This window comes from Pseudophryne corroboree, chromosome 1 (genome assembly GCF_028390025.1).
Source record: "Pseudophryne corroboree isolate aPseCor3 chromosome 1, aPseCor3.hap2, whole genome shotgun sequence".
NCBI lineage: Eukaryota > Metazoa > Chordata > Amphibia > Anura > Myobatrachidae > Pseudophryne > Pseudophryne corroboree.
Window position 1 is genome coordinate 201356989 of NC_086444.1, and position 17608 is coordinate 201374596.

General features: G+C 41.2%; 1 protein-coding gene across 1 annotated transcript in view; it reads right to left on the reverse strand.

Moving 5' to 3' along the window:
* KIAA0825 (KIAA0825 ortholog) overlaps positions 1 to 17608 on the reverse strand; it is a 712480-nt gene that overhangs the window by 450779 nt on the left and 244093 nt on the right. The window contains exons 10-11 of the mRNA XM_063964012.1: positions 14123 to 14313; positions 2386 to 2568 (exon numbers count right to left, since the gene is read on the reverse strand). Of these exons, the coding sequence (XP_063820082.1) occupies positions 2386 to 2568; positions 14123 to 14313 (374 nt within the window). The remainder of the gene's footprint in view (positions 1 to 2385; positions 2569 to 14122; positions 14314 to 17608) is intronic.

Below are 17608 nucleotides of genomic sequence, written 5' to 3' on the forward strand. Positions count from 1 at the left end.
TCATACTATTTAAACTTTTAAAAATGAACAAATTGTAGACCTTGACTATAATTTCATACTATTTAAACTTGAAATATAAATAAAAACGCGTCAATGTCCTTTATAGACATAGCTTACTTTGAGAGGTTTGATAACTTGGCAAAGCATCATCATCATCAGAAGAAGAAGATCTGTTTCTAACCATGAAAGTGTTTTTGTTGTTGATGTTCTGCATTGTCTGTCTCTGAAAATGAGAGACGGTTAATTTTAGTTGAAATATTGTGTTGGCGCATTCCCAAAATGAACCACTAGATGTCGCTATTACCACATATTTAAATAACATTCAGACAGCCACATTATTAAAACTATATGTTCTATGTGTTACAATGCATCGCTAAACAACTACATCAATGTGGTATACCCACATTGATGTTGCTGTTTAGCGATGCATTTCACATATGAGTGCATAATGCGCTTTGTACAATAGGTTTGAAATATTAACATATTATACATGTATGCCTAAAAACAAAGGATGCAATGGCAGGACAGAATCGTGTAACAGTGTGTATATCGTGGCATAGAAACAACATATTTAAACAGCATTCAGAGCCATATTTGTAAAATAAATAAAAAATAAAAAATAAAAATAAAAAAAAAAATGCAATATGTATAAATATAATAATAATAATAATAATTATGATAATAATAATAATAATAATAATAACAACAACACTTACCATTATAACTTCAAGTGTGTATAGCTGTGCGGCTTCAGTTGAAATTTCTTCTCAGTGCACTTCAGTGATGTGGTCTGTTCTTATAACACTGGCTGTGAGCCATATGGCCCCCACCAACCTGTGGTACGCCGTCCCACATTTCCAAGATGCTTGGGCGGGACTTTTAAATATATAAATTCTAGTCTATAATTTAGTAAATGTGATAAATATTTTCAGTTACAATAAAGATATAATCTTTTAGCTGTTTCTTAAATGTCATACACAGTGCATCAAACGCATACCAAATACATTTATATTATATATACAGAAGAAAATAAATAAATAAATAAATAAAAAAAATAAAAATCCTGAGTGGTCTAAACTACTTGTATAGATTGAATGGAAGTCATTCCAAATGGGTATATCTTATACTGTAGAATATGAGGCTCATAAAAAGCGCATAAATTATTTAATAATAAAATGAATTTATAAAAAGCATTATACAGAAGTTCTTATGAACTAATGTGCATGAATACAAAATTATTTTATGATTCCATAAATATACACTGGCTTACTGATTTGTAGCTAAAATTACAAAAAATATTGTCTTTGTACATGAATACAAAATTATTTTATGATTCCATAAATATACACGGGCTTACTGATTTGATTAGGACCCATCACCATGATATCTCATTATGGTATGTAATGAATCCAAAAGTTGGAAAAATCCGATTTGAGTTAACACATAAACCTGTAGGTGGTGCTAATGTTCCTCTACAGAGATAACAATCGAAAATGGTCATGGTCAAATTATAAGCAATGGTCATGGTCAAATTTGCACATCGTGCTTCTGAGGGGTTTCTGTGACATTTAAAATGACCTTTGTGACATTTTAAAATGATCTTTTAATTAGTGCCATGTGTGATGAACCCTTGCTTCTAAGAATGGTCATGGTTAAATTGTACATCGTGGCTTCTGAGGGGTTTCTGTGACATTTAAAATGACCTTTGTGACATTTTAAAATGATCTTTTAAATTAGTGCCATGTGTGATGAACCCTTGCTTCTAAGAATTGTCATGGTTAAATTGTACATCGTGGCTTCTGAGGGGTTTCTGTGACATTTAAAATGACCTTTGTGACATTTTAAAATGACCTTTTAAATTAGTGCCATGTGTGATGAACCCTTGCTTCTAAGAATGGTCATGGTCATTAGTGATTATCCTTTTTAAAACTGTAACATGTGTGACTCATGAAGTTTCAGCTGCTGGAATGTAAGAACATTTTGTGTTACAAAAAAAAAAAAAAAAAAAGATGTATTTTAAAGTGTGTGTCATATGTGACATTCTGCGACGGGGTGTTGCGCGACACTCTGCGACTGGTGTTACGCGACAATTTTTAATACGGTTTAATATCGAACACTATAAATTTTATATTAATTTTATATTAAGCGATATAAAACACTATCATTTAATATTAAAAGGGGGCGGGTCCTAGGGCAAGGGGGCGTTAACAACTGTCAAGTTTGACAGAAAGGTTGACTTTATCTACTCGGTTTGCTGCCTACACTTGAAACAATTTTCTCATTTTTCATGCAAAAGTGATAAAATCGAATGACTAAATTGCTGTGTGTGTGTGTGGGTATTTTTAATTTAGCTTTCCCTTCTCAAATTAAGTGATAAATACTTACTGCTTCAAAATTTCCAAAGATGCTGTTAAGGCAGTCAGTACTATGAGCAGGCTGTTACAGTGCTGGTGTATCTTACAAATCATATCTGTGGGATTTTGCGCTGGCGTGACAAGTTCTTGAACTGTGCTACATACCGACCACAGCAAGTTTTCCACACATGAAAGAATAGCCAGGACATCAATACTGTAATGAATTAAAAGAAAATTACATTCCAATTGACACAGTGCCATTCAATGTTAAACACGTACAATGACAAATCCTGTTATATTGTTACATGTCCTCAGAGAGATAATGCCACTTAAAGTACCTAGGAGCTAAACAGATGCAAAGGTGTAGGCTGGACTTAACAGTTCCACAAGAGCATCTAGTGCTTCAAACAAGAAACAGCAACTACATGTAAAGGTTTCACACAGTTTCAGATAAGCCATAGCAGGTTAGAGGCCCATGGCCTGAAGAGATTGCAATCTATTAGGGGAGGAAACATACAGAAAAATTTTAGCACTGGATTGGGTATGGGTCGTTGGGTCGACCACTATAGGTCGACATGCATTATGTCGACAGGGACACTAGGTCGACAAACTGTAGTCATTAGGTCGACAGGTCAAAAGGTCGACATGAGTTTTTGGACAGTTTATGGTGTCGATTTCTTTGTAAAGTGATGGGGAACCCCAATTAGTGCAATGTCTTCGTTCGCCATGCTTCGGGCAAGGTGCCTTGCTCCGCTACCGCTGCGCTCGGCACAGGTTACCATTCCCAATTGTAGTCCACGTGGATCATAAAGTAAGAAAAAGTACAAAAATGAAAAAAGGTGAAAAACTCATGTCGACCTTTTGACCTGTCGACCTAGTACATGTCGAACTAATGACCATGTCAACATAGTTTCCCTGTCGACCTAATGCATGTCAACCTATAGTGGTCGACCTAATGACTGTTGACCTAAGTTGTGTCTACTTAACGACCGTATCCCCTCTGGAATATGGAGCAGGAATATGTTAGATTTCTAAGCAGAGAGGGAGAATTTGAATCCAATACAAATTTTTTTTTTATTAATAGCTCTTTAAAGTTTCAGATATAAACCCCAGATTTAACCCAGAACGGACCCTGGACACAGAACACGGGTTGATTCCGGGGTTTCATTACTTACACCTGGGTGATGGACCTGGGTTATTTCAGGGTCATCATCCTTCACACCAGACCCGGGTCTTCCCGTAACCCGGGTCCTCCGTCTAGCAGTGGATGCCTGCAGGTAATCTCTGAGCACTACTGTGGCGCCAATGAACTCCCCCGGTCATACCTTACACACATAAGCCGGGACACTGACTCTGTAGTCCTGGGAATAGCTCTGGTTGATTGTAGGGTCACAGACCCAGGACTGCCAATTCAGGTCTGACCCTTTCAGGCATAAGTAGGACCCTCGCCGCCCCCTGGCAAATACTTGGGTTTTTGCTTATGTCTGAAGGGGCAGAAGTGATCTTTTTGGTTTAAAGAAGGCACTGAAAAAAAAAAAAAAGCTCATTACTAATGTCATTGGGAAGCAGTTATCTTCCAGACGAACGGGATACCAGCTGTCAATATACCCAAGCCGGGATCCCGAGTCAGGACAGAAACCTGGCGTCACTATACAGAAACCGAACGGGGTGCCGGCATCAAAATACCAACAGGCCGCATCCTATTTTACTGTCAGGGGGGAGGTTAGGTTTAGGCTGCATAAGGGGGGTTAGGGTTAGGCTGAAGCGCTGGAAAAGTTAGGGTTAGGCACCAGGGTGGGAGGGTTAGGGTAAGGCACGTAGAGGGGGAAGTTAGGGTTAGGAACATAGAGGGGGAGGTTAGGGTTAGGCACCTAGCGGGGAGGGTTAGGGTTAGGCACCCACAAGGGAGGGTTAAGATTAGGTTAGGGGAAAGGTGAAGGTTAGGGGGCTTACTGGGGGGCTGTCCGGATTTTGATGGACGGGATGCCGCTGACGGTATACTGATAGCCGGCATCCCGTCCATTTGCAAATCATACTGGTCCCGTGGCATCAGGTAGCACATTTATTTTTGCTCTGTGTCATATAAAGGAAAACGATTTTCTGTCTTTTTGAAACCTACAGTAAGTAATAAAGAAGGTAAAAATATATTAGGCTTATTTAATAAAGTGTGTGAGGTTTTTTTGTTTCATATTGAACTGTATTTTACTTCCTTTATTAAACAAGGCTAAAAGATCATTCACACTATGATTGTACTTAATATTTTCTTTAGTGTTACTGATGTTTTGGTACATTTGTGATTGCTAATAAATATTGATTATACAAAATAGAAGGCTAAAAGGTCCATTCATTTTGCAACAGATTTATGTAAAGCATACATCACTAAATGTGTTTGTGTTATATTTATTTAACAAGGAGCAGGTACTGTACACTGATTCAGTCTCCACTGCGATTCTCGTTGGCATTGTTTTACTGCCGGAATACAAAATGTGTAAATCAAATCTTACTTTAAAAAGTTTTCAATCAAGCCGTAGCACATATCCAGAACACAAATCAATGAGTAATTAGAGGTGTCTGATCATGCAGTGTGGTGGTGTTTAGTGTATGTATAAATAAACTGCAAAGCAATCCCAATACATTAGTATGTACTGTACATCAAAATGTCAGCAAGAATTTGTAACACATCAATGCTTGATTTATTAAGAACGTTTTATTCACTTCTCTGCAGGAAATATAAACACAGCATTACTAAATGATGAAGCATGACAACTCCATTCTATTTTACATATTGAACATAAATACTGTAAATATACAATATACAAACAACATTATTCCGCCTCCACTACCAGCACTTGGCATTTTGATGTGATTAGACACTTATATATTTCCTTACATTGTAAAGGAAGTGCAGACTACTGGTGGACCAGCCTTTACTGCAACATTTGCATCAATTAGTCCGAATCAAGGGATTATTCATTATTACACTATTTCAATTATTATGCTGTAGCTGTGAGATTCTGTGACCCCTGAACTATGGTAAATCCCAGAATGAGACTTACAGTCTACTCCATCTGTATCACCATAGATTTTTTTAAATATATATAACAATGCCATTCTCTACATTTGATATGAAATGGGTATTACACATTAGAGAATGAGACTATAAAATGACAAGTACCGCTGGCCAAGAACTCCTGCAAATAGCAAAACACTACAATATCTAGTATCTATTATGTACAATAGGTAAAATGTTCCTGCAAATAGTATATACAGTAAGTGTTCTCCATTAAAAAAATATAATTACACATTTATTGTATTATGTATTTAAAAAGCACAAGTATTTAGTGACATTCTTGTGCTGCCTAGTCACCTAAAGGTGCATACACACGGTGAGATTCGGGCTATACCCGATTCTCACTATGCGACAGGGACTAGGTCAGTATCGCAAGCACATAATGACTGTGCTTGCGATACTGGCTTTGTCTGATTTTGGCTAAGGGGGTCATTCCGAGTTGTTCGCTCGTTGCCGATTTTCGCTATACTGCGATTAGTCGCTTACTGCGCATGCGCTTAGGTATTTTACACAAAAGTTAGGTATTTTACTCACGGCATAACAAAGCTTTTTCATCGCTGTGCTGATCGTAGTGTGATTGACAGGAAGTGGGTGTTTCTGGGCGGAAACTGGCCGTTTTATGGGAGTGTGCGGAAAATCGCAGGCGCTCGAGTTGCAAAACGCAGGAGTGGCTGGAGAAACGGCGGAGTGGTTGGGCAAACGCTGGGTGTGTTTGTGACGTCAAACCAGGAACGAAAAGGACTGAGCTGGTCGCAATGGCTGAGTAAGTCTGGAGCTACTCAGAAACTGCTAAGAACTGTCTATTCGCAATTCTGCTAATCTTTCGTTCGCATTTCTGCTAAGCTAAGATTCACTCCCAGTAGGCGGCGGCTTAGCGTATGCAATGCTGCTAAAAGCAGCTAGCGAGCGAACAACTCAGAATCACCCCCTAAGTGTCAATTTTGACTATTTTTTCTACGAGATAGTCAAAATTGACTTGCCTGCACAGTCTATCTAGGCATGCGATACCGACCGCGCGGGACCGCGCATCGGGATTGCAAGGTGACTTTCACCTTGCGATCTGCACTAACTTTCTTTGCGATTTTGACTATATAGTCAAAATCGCAAAGAAATATCTCACCGTGTGTACACACCTTAACACCTGCTAAAGTGTATTTATAACAAAGTTTGATGAAGCCCAAATATTACAAAAAAAATCACAAAAATGGGATGTGCACACATCTGTGAATGTAGAATATAAATGTGTGAAAAATGTATTTTATGCTCAATCAATATAAGCAAATGTTGTTTTTTAATTTGTTTTGTCTTCAAAAGATCATATAATGTAAGAGCAACAGGAGATGCTGTATTTGTATATAACCATTTCATACACATTTTATAGTTTACAATGTGTTTTTAGAAACAAATATTACACCAATAAGTTATGTCATGTGCTCTATAATGTTCTCATGGGGTGAGACAAAACATAACGGACAGTTAGGGAAACGCATGCTCCTCTTTTTGCAGAACACTCGCAAAAACAAGTAAGTACTTTTATGTGACAAAATATATAAATTAATGGGGGCTTTTTTTTTCCACACAAAAAGACTATTTTTTTTTACGTGTCCCTAACTTTATAGGCACATTTCAAAGAGTATAATAGAAACATTTTGAAATAAGATAGAGACACCTATAATGTATACAGGATCTACTATGGGCATCATGCAATATGGAATGATAATAATAATAATAATAATAGTAATTACATGGTGAACATGTATGCAGGACCGCCATCAGGACGCACACGAGCAGGGGGGTCTGTCCGGACTGGTAAGGGAGAGGGAAGCCTGCTCCCTGCTTCCACCCCGGTAACCAATGCCCTTGGAGAACTTCTTATAAACAAGGCTTACCTAAAAACTGTTCCTGCAGGTCTGATGACTTCACATAGGGATGGGGCACCATGGTGTGGCAGAATACCATGCCCTAGAGCTCCAAATGAGCAAAGATTGTATTGCAGAGGAGAGGACAGAAAGACCAGCCAAAGAAGAAGTTAAGTAATAAGTCTACCTTGACGTGGTGTCTAAAAAGTTTATCTTGATCTTGTCTAACTTGATGTCTTAATAGAAGGCTTGCTATGTTTTTAGGCAAAATATTTGTCTACATTTTTTTGTGTAGAGTGCTAAGGTAGCGTGGGGGATGTGACTTAAGGGGGCATGCCTATATTGCCAGTCACGGATAACACAATTTCTGATGGCAGCCCTGGCTGTACTAGTATGCTATTACAGAATATATATTTCTTTACTGAAAGAACAAGTAATGGAAATTAAGGGGCTGAATGTTTTACTGTACATAAAAAAATATCTCAGCTCATGTAATTGTCCTCCAACCCAGTACTGCTGAAAACTCACATATGTTGTGGATGGTTTGCTGAGTAATCTGTCAGCAGCTAATTCTAAAGAAACTCAGTACAAAGCTGGGTGCTTCAGCTCCCTTATTAAACTGGTCCTTTTTCATGGGTCTTAGTTAGCAGGATGCCCGGTGCCCTAAAACCCAGAAAAAGGAGAAGGAAACAGGACGGGACCTCTGAAACACAGACTGAAAACTGGACAGTTAACATAGCAATTCCTACAGCAGCAGCACCTGTCTGCCTCCTCTTTATTTTCCAGTAAATAAATCCTGATATCCATCCATCCATCTCTCTCTCTCCCTATCTCTCTCTCTCTCTTCCGATCTATCTATCTATCTATCTATCTATCTATCTATCTATCTATCTACCTATCACATACATACTGTCAGGAATCTGCATTTTCCATCACATCACTGCTGTGGAACTATAGGTTCCAGCAGTTCAGTTCTGTTCCAGTTCTCGTTTTCAGTCCTCTGCAGCCTGGAGTACATAGTGCTTCAACTAACTCACAGCTGATCTGGACACCCAATCCAGCTAGTATCTCCGCCTGCAGTTTGTGTCCAATCACTGCTGGGCAGGTGGTATAACTTCCAGTTTGTGGCTCTCTCACATCGCCTTGGACAACACGTCACATCCCGTGAACAGGCGGCTCCTGTTTGCAATCCTCTGTCTACAGAGATTTCCTTGTGTATTAGACCTGTGGAACAACAGGTCCCAGCTGTTCCAGTTCCCAGTTGTTCCAGTGTTCCTGTGGAACTACAAGTTCCAGCTCTCCTGCGACATTCAGTGTGCAAGTTCCTGTGTTCCTGTGGAACTACAAGTTCCAGCAACCACTCCAGCTCTCCTGCTTCATTCAGTGTGTAAGTTCCTGTGTTCCAGTCTCCAGATCCCCGTGTTCCTGGTTACCTGCTTGTTACTCCGTGTTCCTGGTTATCCTACTACAGCTCCGTGGAACTACAAGCATCAGCAATTCCTGCATTCATTTACAGGCTTCACACCAATCTCCAACACAGTGTGCTTCAGCCTCAGCTGTAGAGACTCCATCTCCAGGTGCAGCTCATCACCTCACCTGTGAATCAGCTTGCAAGCTGCCTGTGCTTTCCAATAGCACTGTGAACCCTGCATCAAGTCTTCTTCATCTGCTACCAGGTTTGCTACCATTATCATCACCTCTGCTGGCTCCACGTGTTTATCATCTCTGGTTCCCATACCAGCATATTGCCATAGACTCTCACTGTATTGCCATAGACTCTCACTGTATTGCCATAGACTCTCACTGTTTTGCCATAGACTCTCAGCTTCCACGCTGCATCATACCCATTGCATTTATTATTGTTTATTTCTCCAAGTATTCCTGCTGCCATATTGTTTTGTCTTTCTGCTTAATAAACAACATTGTGCACATGCGCAGGAATCCAATCCAGTATCCTCACTTCTTCCATCCTACCTCCACTGACCCACTAGCGCCCCCTCCGGGGACACAAACCAGACCGAACCTGACAGTTTGTCCAAGGCCCATGGACTCGGATGGTGGTCAGAATGTGGGGTCAGGGGCCTTACAAAATCTGGTCTCCCGTTTGGATGGTCAAGAGGCTGCGCAGCAGCAGATGTTCCAGTTTCTACAGGGAATGTCTATCCGTTTGGATACCTTGCAGCAATCCCTTCCAAGTTCTGTTGTTTCTCCAGTTCCTGTTCAAGTCACTCCTGCTCCAGTCATTTCAACTTTCCCTGCACAATCCGTTCCTGTGGATGGATCTTGCTCAAGTCAGTCCTATGGCAGTCCCTTCACAGCTAACTCTCCTGAGAGAGCGACTTCCTCCTTTGAAAGCTTCAAGACTCCTTTGTTGTCTGCTGTGAATTCTGAACCAATAAGCACTCTTTATCATCTATTGGAACAACTTCAAAGTCTCCTAACAAAAATCATTCCAATGATGCCAGAAATCCTGGGTGGTGCTTTAAACGCAGTGAAGAGTACTGCTCAAAGTATTGAGACTAGTGCGACCTCCGTGTCAACTTTTCTTCAAGCTAAAGTCTCTTCTCCTATGCAGAGAGAGGGCAGATTCCAGAGCTACCCGCGCTCCAAACTAACGGAAGCTGAACGCCGGCATCGCAAGCAGCTGCACCTCTGCTTTTACTGTGGGAGTTCTAGTCATCTTATTAAGGACTGTTCCTTCCGCAACTCAAAAGTTGGTGACAGGTCCCAGCATCACAGTGTTTTCACCTGCAAACCTTCCAATGTATCCTCTACAGTTTCAAGTTCCTTTACCTCGGACAGGAGTGTCCAAAAAGTATACGATTGGGGTCCTGTGACAAATAGACCCAATCCCAAGTTCAGAAATCAACAGAGACTATCTATGTTACCCATAACTAAAGTAGTTTCTGTGCCTACAGCCCGAGAAGGGGCGTCCGTGCCTACAGCCCGAGAAGGGGCGTCCGTGCCTACAGCCCGAGAAGGGGCGTCCGTGCCTACAGCCCGAGAAGGGGCGTCCGTGCCTACAGCCCGAGAAGGGGCATCCGTGCCTTCAGCCCGAGAAGGGGCGTCTGTCTCTACAGCCCCAGGTGGGGCATCTGATGTTGTGACCCCAGTAGGGGTATCTGATGTTCAGGTTCCAGAAGTGGCGTCCGGGCATGCAACTCAAAGAAGTGTGTCTGATCTATTAACCCCAGGAGGGGTCTTTGGAGTTTCATCCTCAAGTGAGGAATCCAGGGCCAAGATCCCAGGAGGAACTCTTAAAGCCACAGATACAGACATGAACTTTTGTTTGCCAACTTCAGAGAGTGCTACCAGCTCAGTACCACTCCAAAAGGGATCATCAGAACATCCGGATTCTGTCTATACAGAGTCAAGTGTCAATGGACCTAGCCCGGTTCCAGCCGTTGGTCCAAAGTCTCCACTGGTTCCAGCCAGCCTGAGTGGCTCCAATGATGGGCTACCTCCTTCGGTTCCAGCCGATTCCAGCATCCTCGGATCAAATCCGGTCCTATCCGTCACTCCGAGGACTCCTTCGGTTCCAGCCGATTCCAGTCTCTTTGTATCAAATCCGGTCCTATCCGTCAGTCCGAAGACTCCTGCGGTTCCAGCCGGTTCAAGCTTATCTGGACCCAATCCGGTCCCATCCGTCTGTCCAGATCAGCCTCTTACAGTTCAAGTCCATTCAAGTAGTCCTGGACAAATCCCTGTTCCATCCGTTTGTCCAAAGTTGTCGTCGGTTCCTACCAATTCCAGTTCCTCCGAACCCGGTGTGGTTCTCTCCAGTGTTTCAAGTAAGCAACTCCTGTCGCTATGTCCAGAGTCTACAGTTCTTTCAGATATTGCAGTTGCCTCAATCCAGATGGAGGCTCTACGCATATCACCCCAAGATGAAGCTTCTAGCGTTCTGTCAACCTCAGCAGAGAATTCCCGTCAGTCAATCCAGGAGATGACGTCCTCTCTCCACCCTCGAGCATTTCAAGTTGATTCTACTCCTGCTTTTGAATGCTTATTCCAGTCCTCAACTCTCAAGTGTCCTACATTGTCTTCCGAGACTTCATCTGACATTCAGCCTTCCAAGTGTCCACCAGATACAAAAGCTCCAGTCTACTTTGATGGTGACTATGCTCAGTTTCGTGCAGTGGCGAGCCAATACCTCGCTTTTACTGAGTCTGAACCTTCAGTGACTATTTCTCCAGCCAATGCAATCGGATACTTCCTCCTGTTCTTCAAAGGTAGAGCACTGGACTGGGCGAATCCTCTCATTGAATCTAAAGATCCGCTACTGAGTGATCTTCCCGCTTTCTGCGAAGCCGTAAAACAGGAGTTTGCTCCAAAGTTTATGCATTCAGAGTCATCTGGGCATTCTGGCCAATTTGTCAACAGTTTGTCTACTGCTAAATCCTCTCCAACATCTCTGTCTGTGCAAGATCAGGATACATTAGACCAAGCTATTAAAGATTTCCAAGCTGTAAAGTCAAGACAAGGTTCTCAGACTTCAGATTTGAAAGTTGCATATACTCCCGTGTCTCCATCCTACAGCAACACTTCTGAAAGTATTGACTCCCCGGATTCAACATCTGATCAGTCTTCCAGTTATCAGTTTTTCGACTCAACTCCTTCCAAACATGAACAGGTTCTGTTGCATCAATGTATCAGAGATTTCAAGAATTACAAGAATTGTAGAGCTCAAAAACCAGCTCAAAGTCTACCATCTGTTGATGTAAGTGTTAGCTATGCCTTTTCCCAGGAAGTAAATTCTGTCTCAAATGACCATGAATGGTCTACTTGTTCTGACGGGGAAAATCTGTCTTCTGAAGATGAAAGTTGGGAAGACTTTTGAGGACCTCTGCTTTTGTGTATTTCTAAGTTCTTTTTCAAGGTTCCTCCAAGTTCCAGCGTGGGTGTTCGGTGCCCACCCATAAAAGGGGGGGTACTGTCAGGAATCTGCATTTTCCATCACATCACTGCTGTGGAACTATAGGTTCCAGCAGTTCAGTTCTGTTCCAGTTCTCGTTTTCAGTCCTCTGCAGCCTGGAGTACATAGTGCTTCAACTAACTCACAGCTGATCTGGACACCCAATCCAGCTAGTATCTCCGCCTGCAGTTTGTGTCCAATCACTGCTGGGCAGGTGGTATAACTTCCAGTTTGTGGCTCTCTCACATCGCCTTGGACAACACGTCGCATCCCGTGAACAGGCGGCTCCTGTTTGCAATCCTCTGTCTACAGAGATTTCCTTGTGTATTAGACCTGTGGAACAACAGGTCCCAGCTGTTCCAGTTCCCAGTTGTTCCAGTGTTCCTGTGGAACTACAAGTTCCAGCTCTCCTGCGACATTCAGTGTGCAAGTTCCTGTGTTCCTGTGGAACTACAAGTTCCAGCAACCACTCCAGCTCTCCTGCTTCATTCAGTGTGTAAGTTCCTGTGTTCCAGTCTCCAGATCCCCGTGTTCCTGGTTACCTGCTTGTTACTCCGTGTTCCTGGTTATCCTACTACAGCTCCGTGGAACTACAAGCATCAGCAATTCCTGCATTCATTTACAGGCTTCACACCAATCTCCAACACAGTGTGCTTCAGCCTCAGCTGTAGAGACTCCATCTCCAGGTGCAGCTCATCACCTCACCTGTGAATCAGCTTGCAAGCTGCCTGTGCTTTCCAATAGCACTGTGAACCCTGCATCAAGTCTTCTTCATCTGCTACCAGGTTTGCTACCATTATCATCACCTCTGCTGGCTCCACGTGTTTATCATCTCTGGTTCCCATACCAGCATATTGCCATAGACTCTCACTGTATTGCCATAGACTCTCACTGTATTGCCATAGACTCTCACTGTATTGCCATAGACTCTCACTGTATTGCCATAGACTCTCACTGTTTTGCCATAGACTCTCAGCTTCCACGCTGCATCATACCCATTGCATTTATTATTGTTTATTTCTCCAAGTATTCCTGCTGCCATATTGTTTTATCTTTCTGCTTAATAAACAACATTGTGCACATGCGCAGGAATCCAATCCAGTATCCTCACTTCTTCCATCCTACCTCCACTGACCCACTAGCGCCCCCTCCGGGGACACAAACCAGACCGAACCTGACACATATATATATATATATATATGTATGTATGTTGCTGTGCGTAGTCTCAGCAATGTTAATAAATAATTAAGTATGGTAATCATGAAGTGAATTATGAATATAGCATTTAAATAGATCACATTATATGACAATATACTGTATTATTGTGTCAACTCCTCTTTACCAGATTCTGCCTTCAGTTAAATTAATAGCATTGCATATAAATATATTATATGTGCCTGCTATCCTATTAAGGCTGTACACTTAATCCTTTCCTCTGTCCCTTTGATATCCAATATACATTAATCCCAAGCCTAATTCTATGTAACCATTTAGGGAGTCTGAATGGCTGAGATCTGCTGAAGAATTGCTCAGCTACTGTGCTATATGGAGAATGAACCATCTAAATCCTCATTAAGCGACAGAATCCTTCTTAAAGATTGTGTGCATTAAAGCAACAGTGTCACCTAGTGCTAACAAGGAATTCTCAATGCCTGAGAATGCATTTCTGCCCTTGTCAGTCATGAGCATCACAAACATGAAGGCATGATGAGCGTCTGCAGGCTGAAAGAGTCACACATTTATTTGGGTGGCTGCAAGTTCCCAAAAAAGTGACATTACTCTACATTATTCTAAGCCCAGAGATGTAATGAATGAAGGGATAAGAATGTGCTAAAGGTTTAAATGCATCACTTTTATATTACTTTTTTCTCAGTTACAAAAAAATATAGTCTTATTATCGCAATCGTTGTATAAATGATCATACCGTATTTGTAGCGCTCGCTTGTAGTTGGGGTGAACCTGGGAGTATCTGAAAGCTAGCAAAGCCAAAGTTTGCTCCAGAACTTCTGAAAGTATCTTCTGGGCATGAGCTGGTGGTACCAGAGTCCATAGGTCGTGTCGGAGTCCACAACAGAAGTAATTCCACATCTGGATGGAAAATGAGCAACGTTCCCCCTTTTAAAAAAAAAAAATGGCAAAAAAAAAAACAATAAACACAAATAAATAAACATATATGTATTTCTAACCTGAGCAGTGCATAGAATGCTAGGCAATCTCCCCAAGCTAAAGTGCAAATGACCTTTTGTGAAGCGATGCCATGTTGTGTAATTGTGCCTATCTGTATCCTAATACAGCATCAACATCAGAGATTTTGTAGTTACTCTACTTGCTGAATGCTTCTTTACTTGCACCCACATATGATGAAAAATGGCATTATGTGCTGCAGGATATTTAAATGCACTTCTATCAACCATACCTGGATAAGTGGGTAGCCAAAGAACTCTTTTGCACTAGAAGAAAGTTTGACTTTTATACAGCCTTAGAAGTGATAGAGGGGACGCAGTCGGGATCAAGGCGGCCAGCATACCGACGCTGGAATCCCGACTGCTGACAATACCTACAGCCGGAATCCCGGCTCACGAAGCACACCTTTTAGATCCCCAACCAAAACTACTATATTCTACAAAGACAAAAACACATAATATGTACAAATGTGACACATGAGAGGAAGATGAGAACGATGTCTCAATCATTTATGCTTTTTATGCTTAATGGATACTCATGAAATGAGTATCTATTAAGCAGTATTTTAAGCAAAAAAAAGTTGTTACTAGTTAAGTGGGTGGTCCAAAAATAATAACAGCCAGCACTCTGAAGTGACGTTTTTACTATTTTGCTGGCATAACATTACAATCTGGGGCTCTAGTCACATAAATGGACACAAGTGCTGGCATTGCGGGCACTTCCCAAAATGGAAAAAACTGGCGCATAAGCAGGAGCAGCGGCCCAGAAATGTATGGGCTGTACTGTTGGCCTGTTTTTATTTAACTTCATCGATAACCCTCAACCTGTTTGTAGTTTTGAGTACTTGGTTAAACATATGGAAAAAAAAAACATTTACAAAGTCTTAATAGTATCTAGACTTTCTCTACTTCATTCTGTATTGCCAGCTATACCAACTTTATTGTTGTTGATTTATTGTATTCTAGGTTACGGCAGTTGTTCCATTTCTTGTCCTTTAGATCCTGTGCTCTATAAAGGAAACAGAGAAACCGCTAACAAGATAGGGATGCACAACTGCTCAGCTTGACCCAATGACGCCTTTTTAACAGAAACATTATTTGAGTTGTTCAGGCAACCAAATTTGTGTAGATTCATTAGCATTACTAATGGACTTTTATGAACTTCATCCAGTGTATTATGAAAGGGCAGAGGAATAAATTTAACCACACAACTCCACTCACATAAATATGTATTCATGTGAGAGCATAGGCCATGGAACATTTTTAAGATGTGTCAAGACGTTTCACCTATTACATGCACTAAAACTGATTTTTACGACTTCATGAGGAATTGGCAGATGTTCTAATAGATTAAGATGACCTCATTTCTTCCTGACCAGATCAGAAGATTAGTGTAATTTCCGGGACTTCTTAAATAAAATCAGCCCATGCTATTATGCTGAGAATAATGCATTCTAATATGAACAGAGATTCATCAATATAGATTTTATTCAGCTCTAGGTTTACTCAGCAGCTCATGATCAAACATGCAAAGCCTATTACCAAGGCAGTTATTTCCTTACAATTTATCCATCTCAGACTGTGGTGCATATGAAATTTGTTCAGATACATTATTGCAGGTCACAATGACCTGTATTTGTTAGAAGACATGTGGTTTCCAGGTCCTGTTTCAGTGCATAAAGTCAGTCTTGCATCTCATTAATTACACATGTGGCCACTGAATTGCACATCATTATTTCTGATCTTAATGATCATGTGGGGTTCTGTACATGCCAAAAACTGATCAACTGCACTCTATTATGAGCCAAAATATTAAGTTACAAAATCCCAAACAGTATGGCCTACTGCATACTGGAATGGTATATTAGACATTATTATAAGACAAGTCTATGCTATTTTGTAAGACCAATGTTCACATCACTCATTTAAGAATAATGACTATGGTTATTTATTTATTTTTGCATTTGGGACAACGCGGCACAAGACCATTGAAATGTACATTTAGGGCCTCGTTCAAGGTTGATTGCAAAAGCGAAATCTTCCGTTAATGGGAAAAACCATGTGCAGTGCAGGTGGAGCAGATATAACGTGCAGAGAGAGTTAGATTTGGGTGGGGTGTATTCAAACTGAAATCTAAATTGCAGTGCAAAGATAAATTAGCCAGTATTTAACCTGCACAGAAACAATATAACCCACCCAAATCTAACTCTCTCTGCACATGTTATATCTGCCCCACCTGCAATACACATGGTTTTGCAATCAACCTTGATTTCGGCCCTTAATGTGAGAGGAGGGTCAGAGTGCATAAAAACTTCGACACTTGCACTCCGTAGTAATTTTCATTCTAGCTTTGTAATGCTACAAACACCTTTCAATCCTGTTTGGTGAAACAGTTACCCAACATCCCCTCACCTCATATTAAAGATTTCCCAACTCTACATGGTGGGGTGTAAGGCCTGGGTGCAATTAATCCTGGGGATTATTCTTCCAAAGTTTCCTTTTGTGGTTAGAGAGAGGACCAGGTTGATATGTCAGGGGAACAAAACATGGTGTGGGAAAGGGTCTTCCCAACTCCTACTAGAGCCATATGGAAACAGGCAAATCTCCGCCAGCACTCCCAATACCTCCATCCCTCCATGTGTCCTCCATGCACTCGGACTTTCACAGGCCAAAATAAAAATAATATATAAAAGTTGACAATAAGTTTAAAAACAAATGTAAAACTGGGAAATAAATAATTCTATATTGTATAGATACATTTTGTAGTTTAGATGTGCTTCACTAACGACTTCCATTTTCCCCTAATTTAAGTATCATTTTATTCATTCATTCAACTTTTTAAAAATTTCCTCTATATTATATTATATTATATTATTTATATTATGAAAATAACTTGTTATTGACAAGTAAGCTACTGCTCATAGGGCCTACTTCAGGTGTGATTGTTCTTGCTTCTGCTGTTGCTATCTTTTCCCATACTCCTCTGAACGGCGCTGTAGACTCCAGCAATGTGCCAGAGTCTACTGCGCATGCGCAGTTCTCCGGAAACATGACGCCCGCCATGATCCGAAGTCCAATTTGGCTACTGCGCATGCGCGGCAGCCATTTTGGCGGCGATTTCCGCTGTGGACGATGCGCCCGCCGCTGGATTCCGGTTAAGTATTTAAATGGGTGCAATGTGTGCGGTGTGGGCCCCCCCTGTACCCAGGGGCCCGTGTGCAACACAC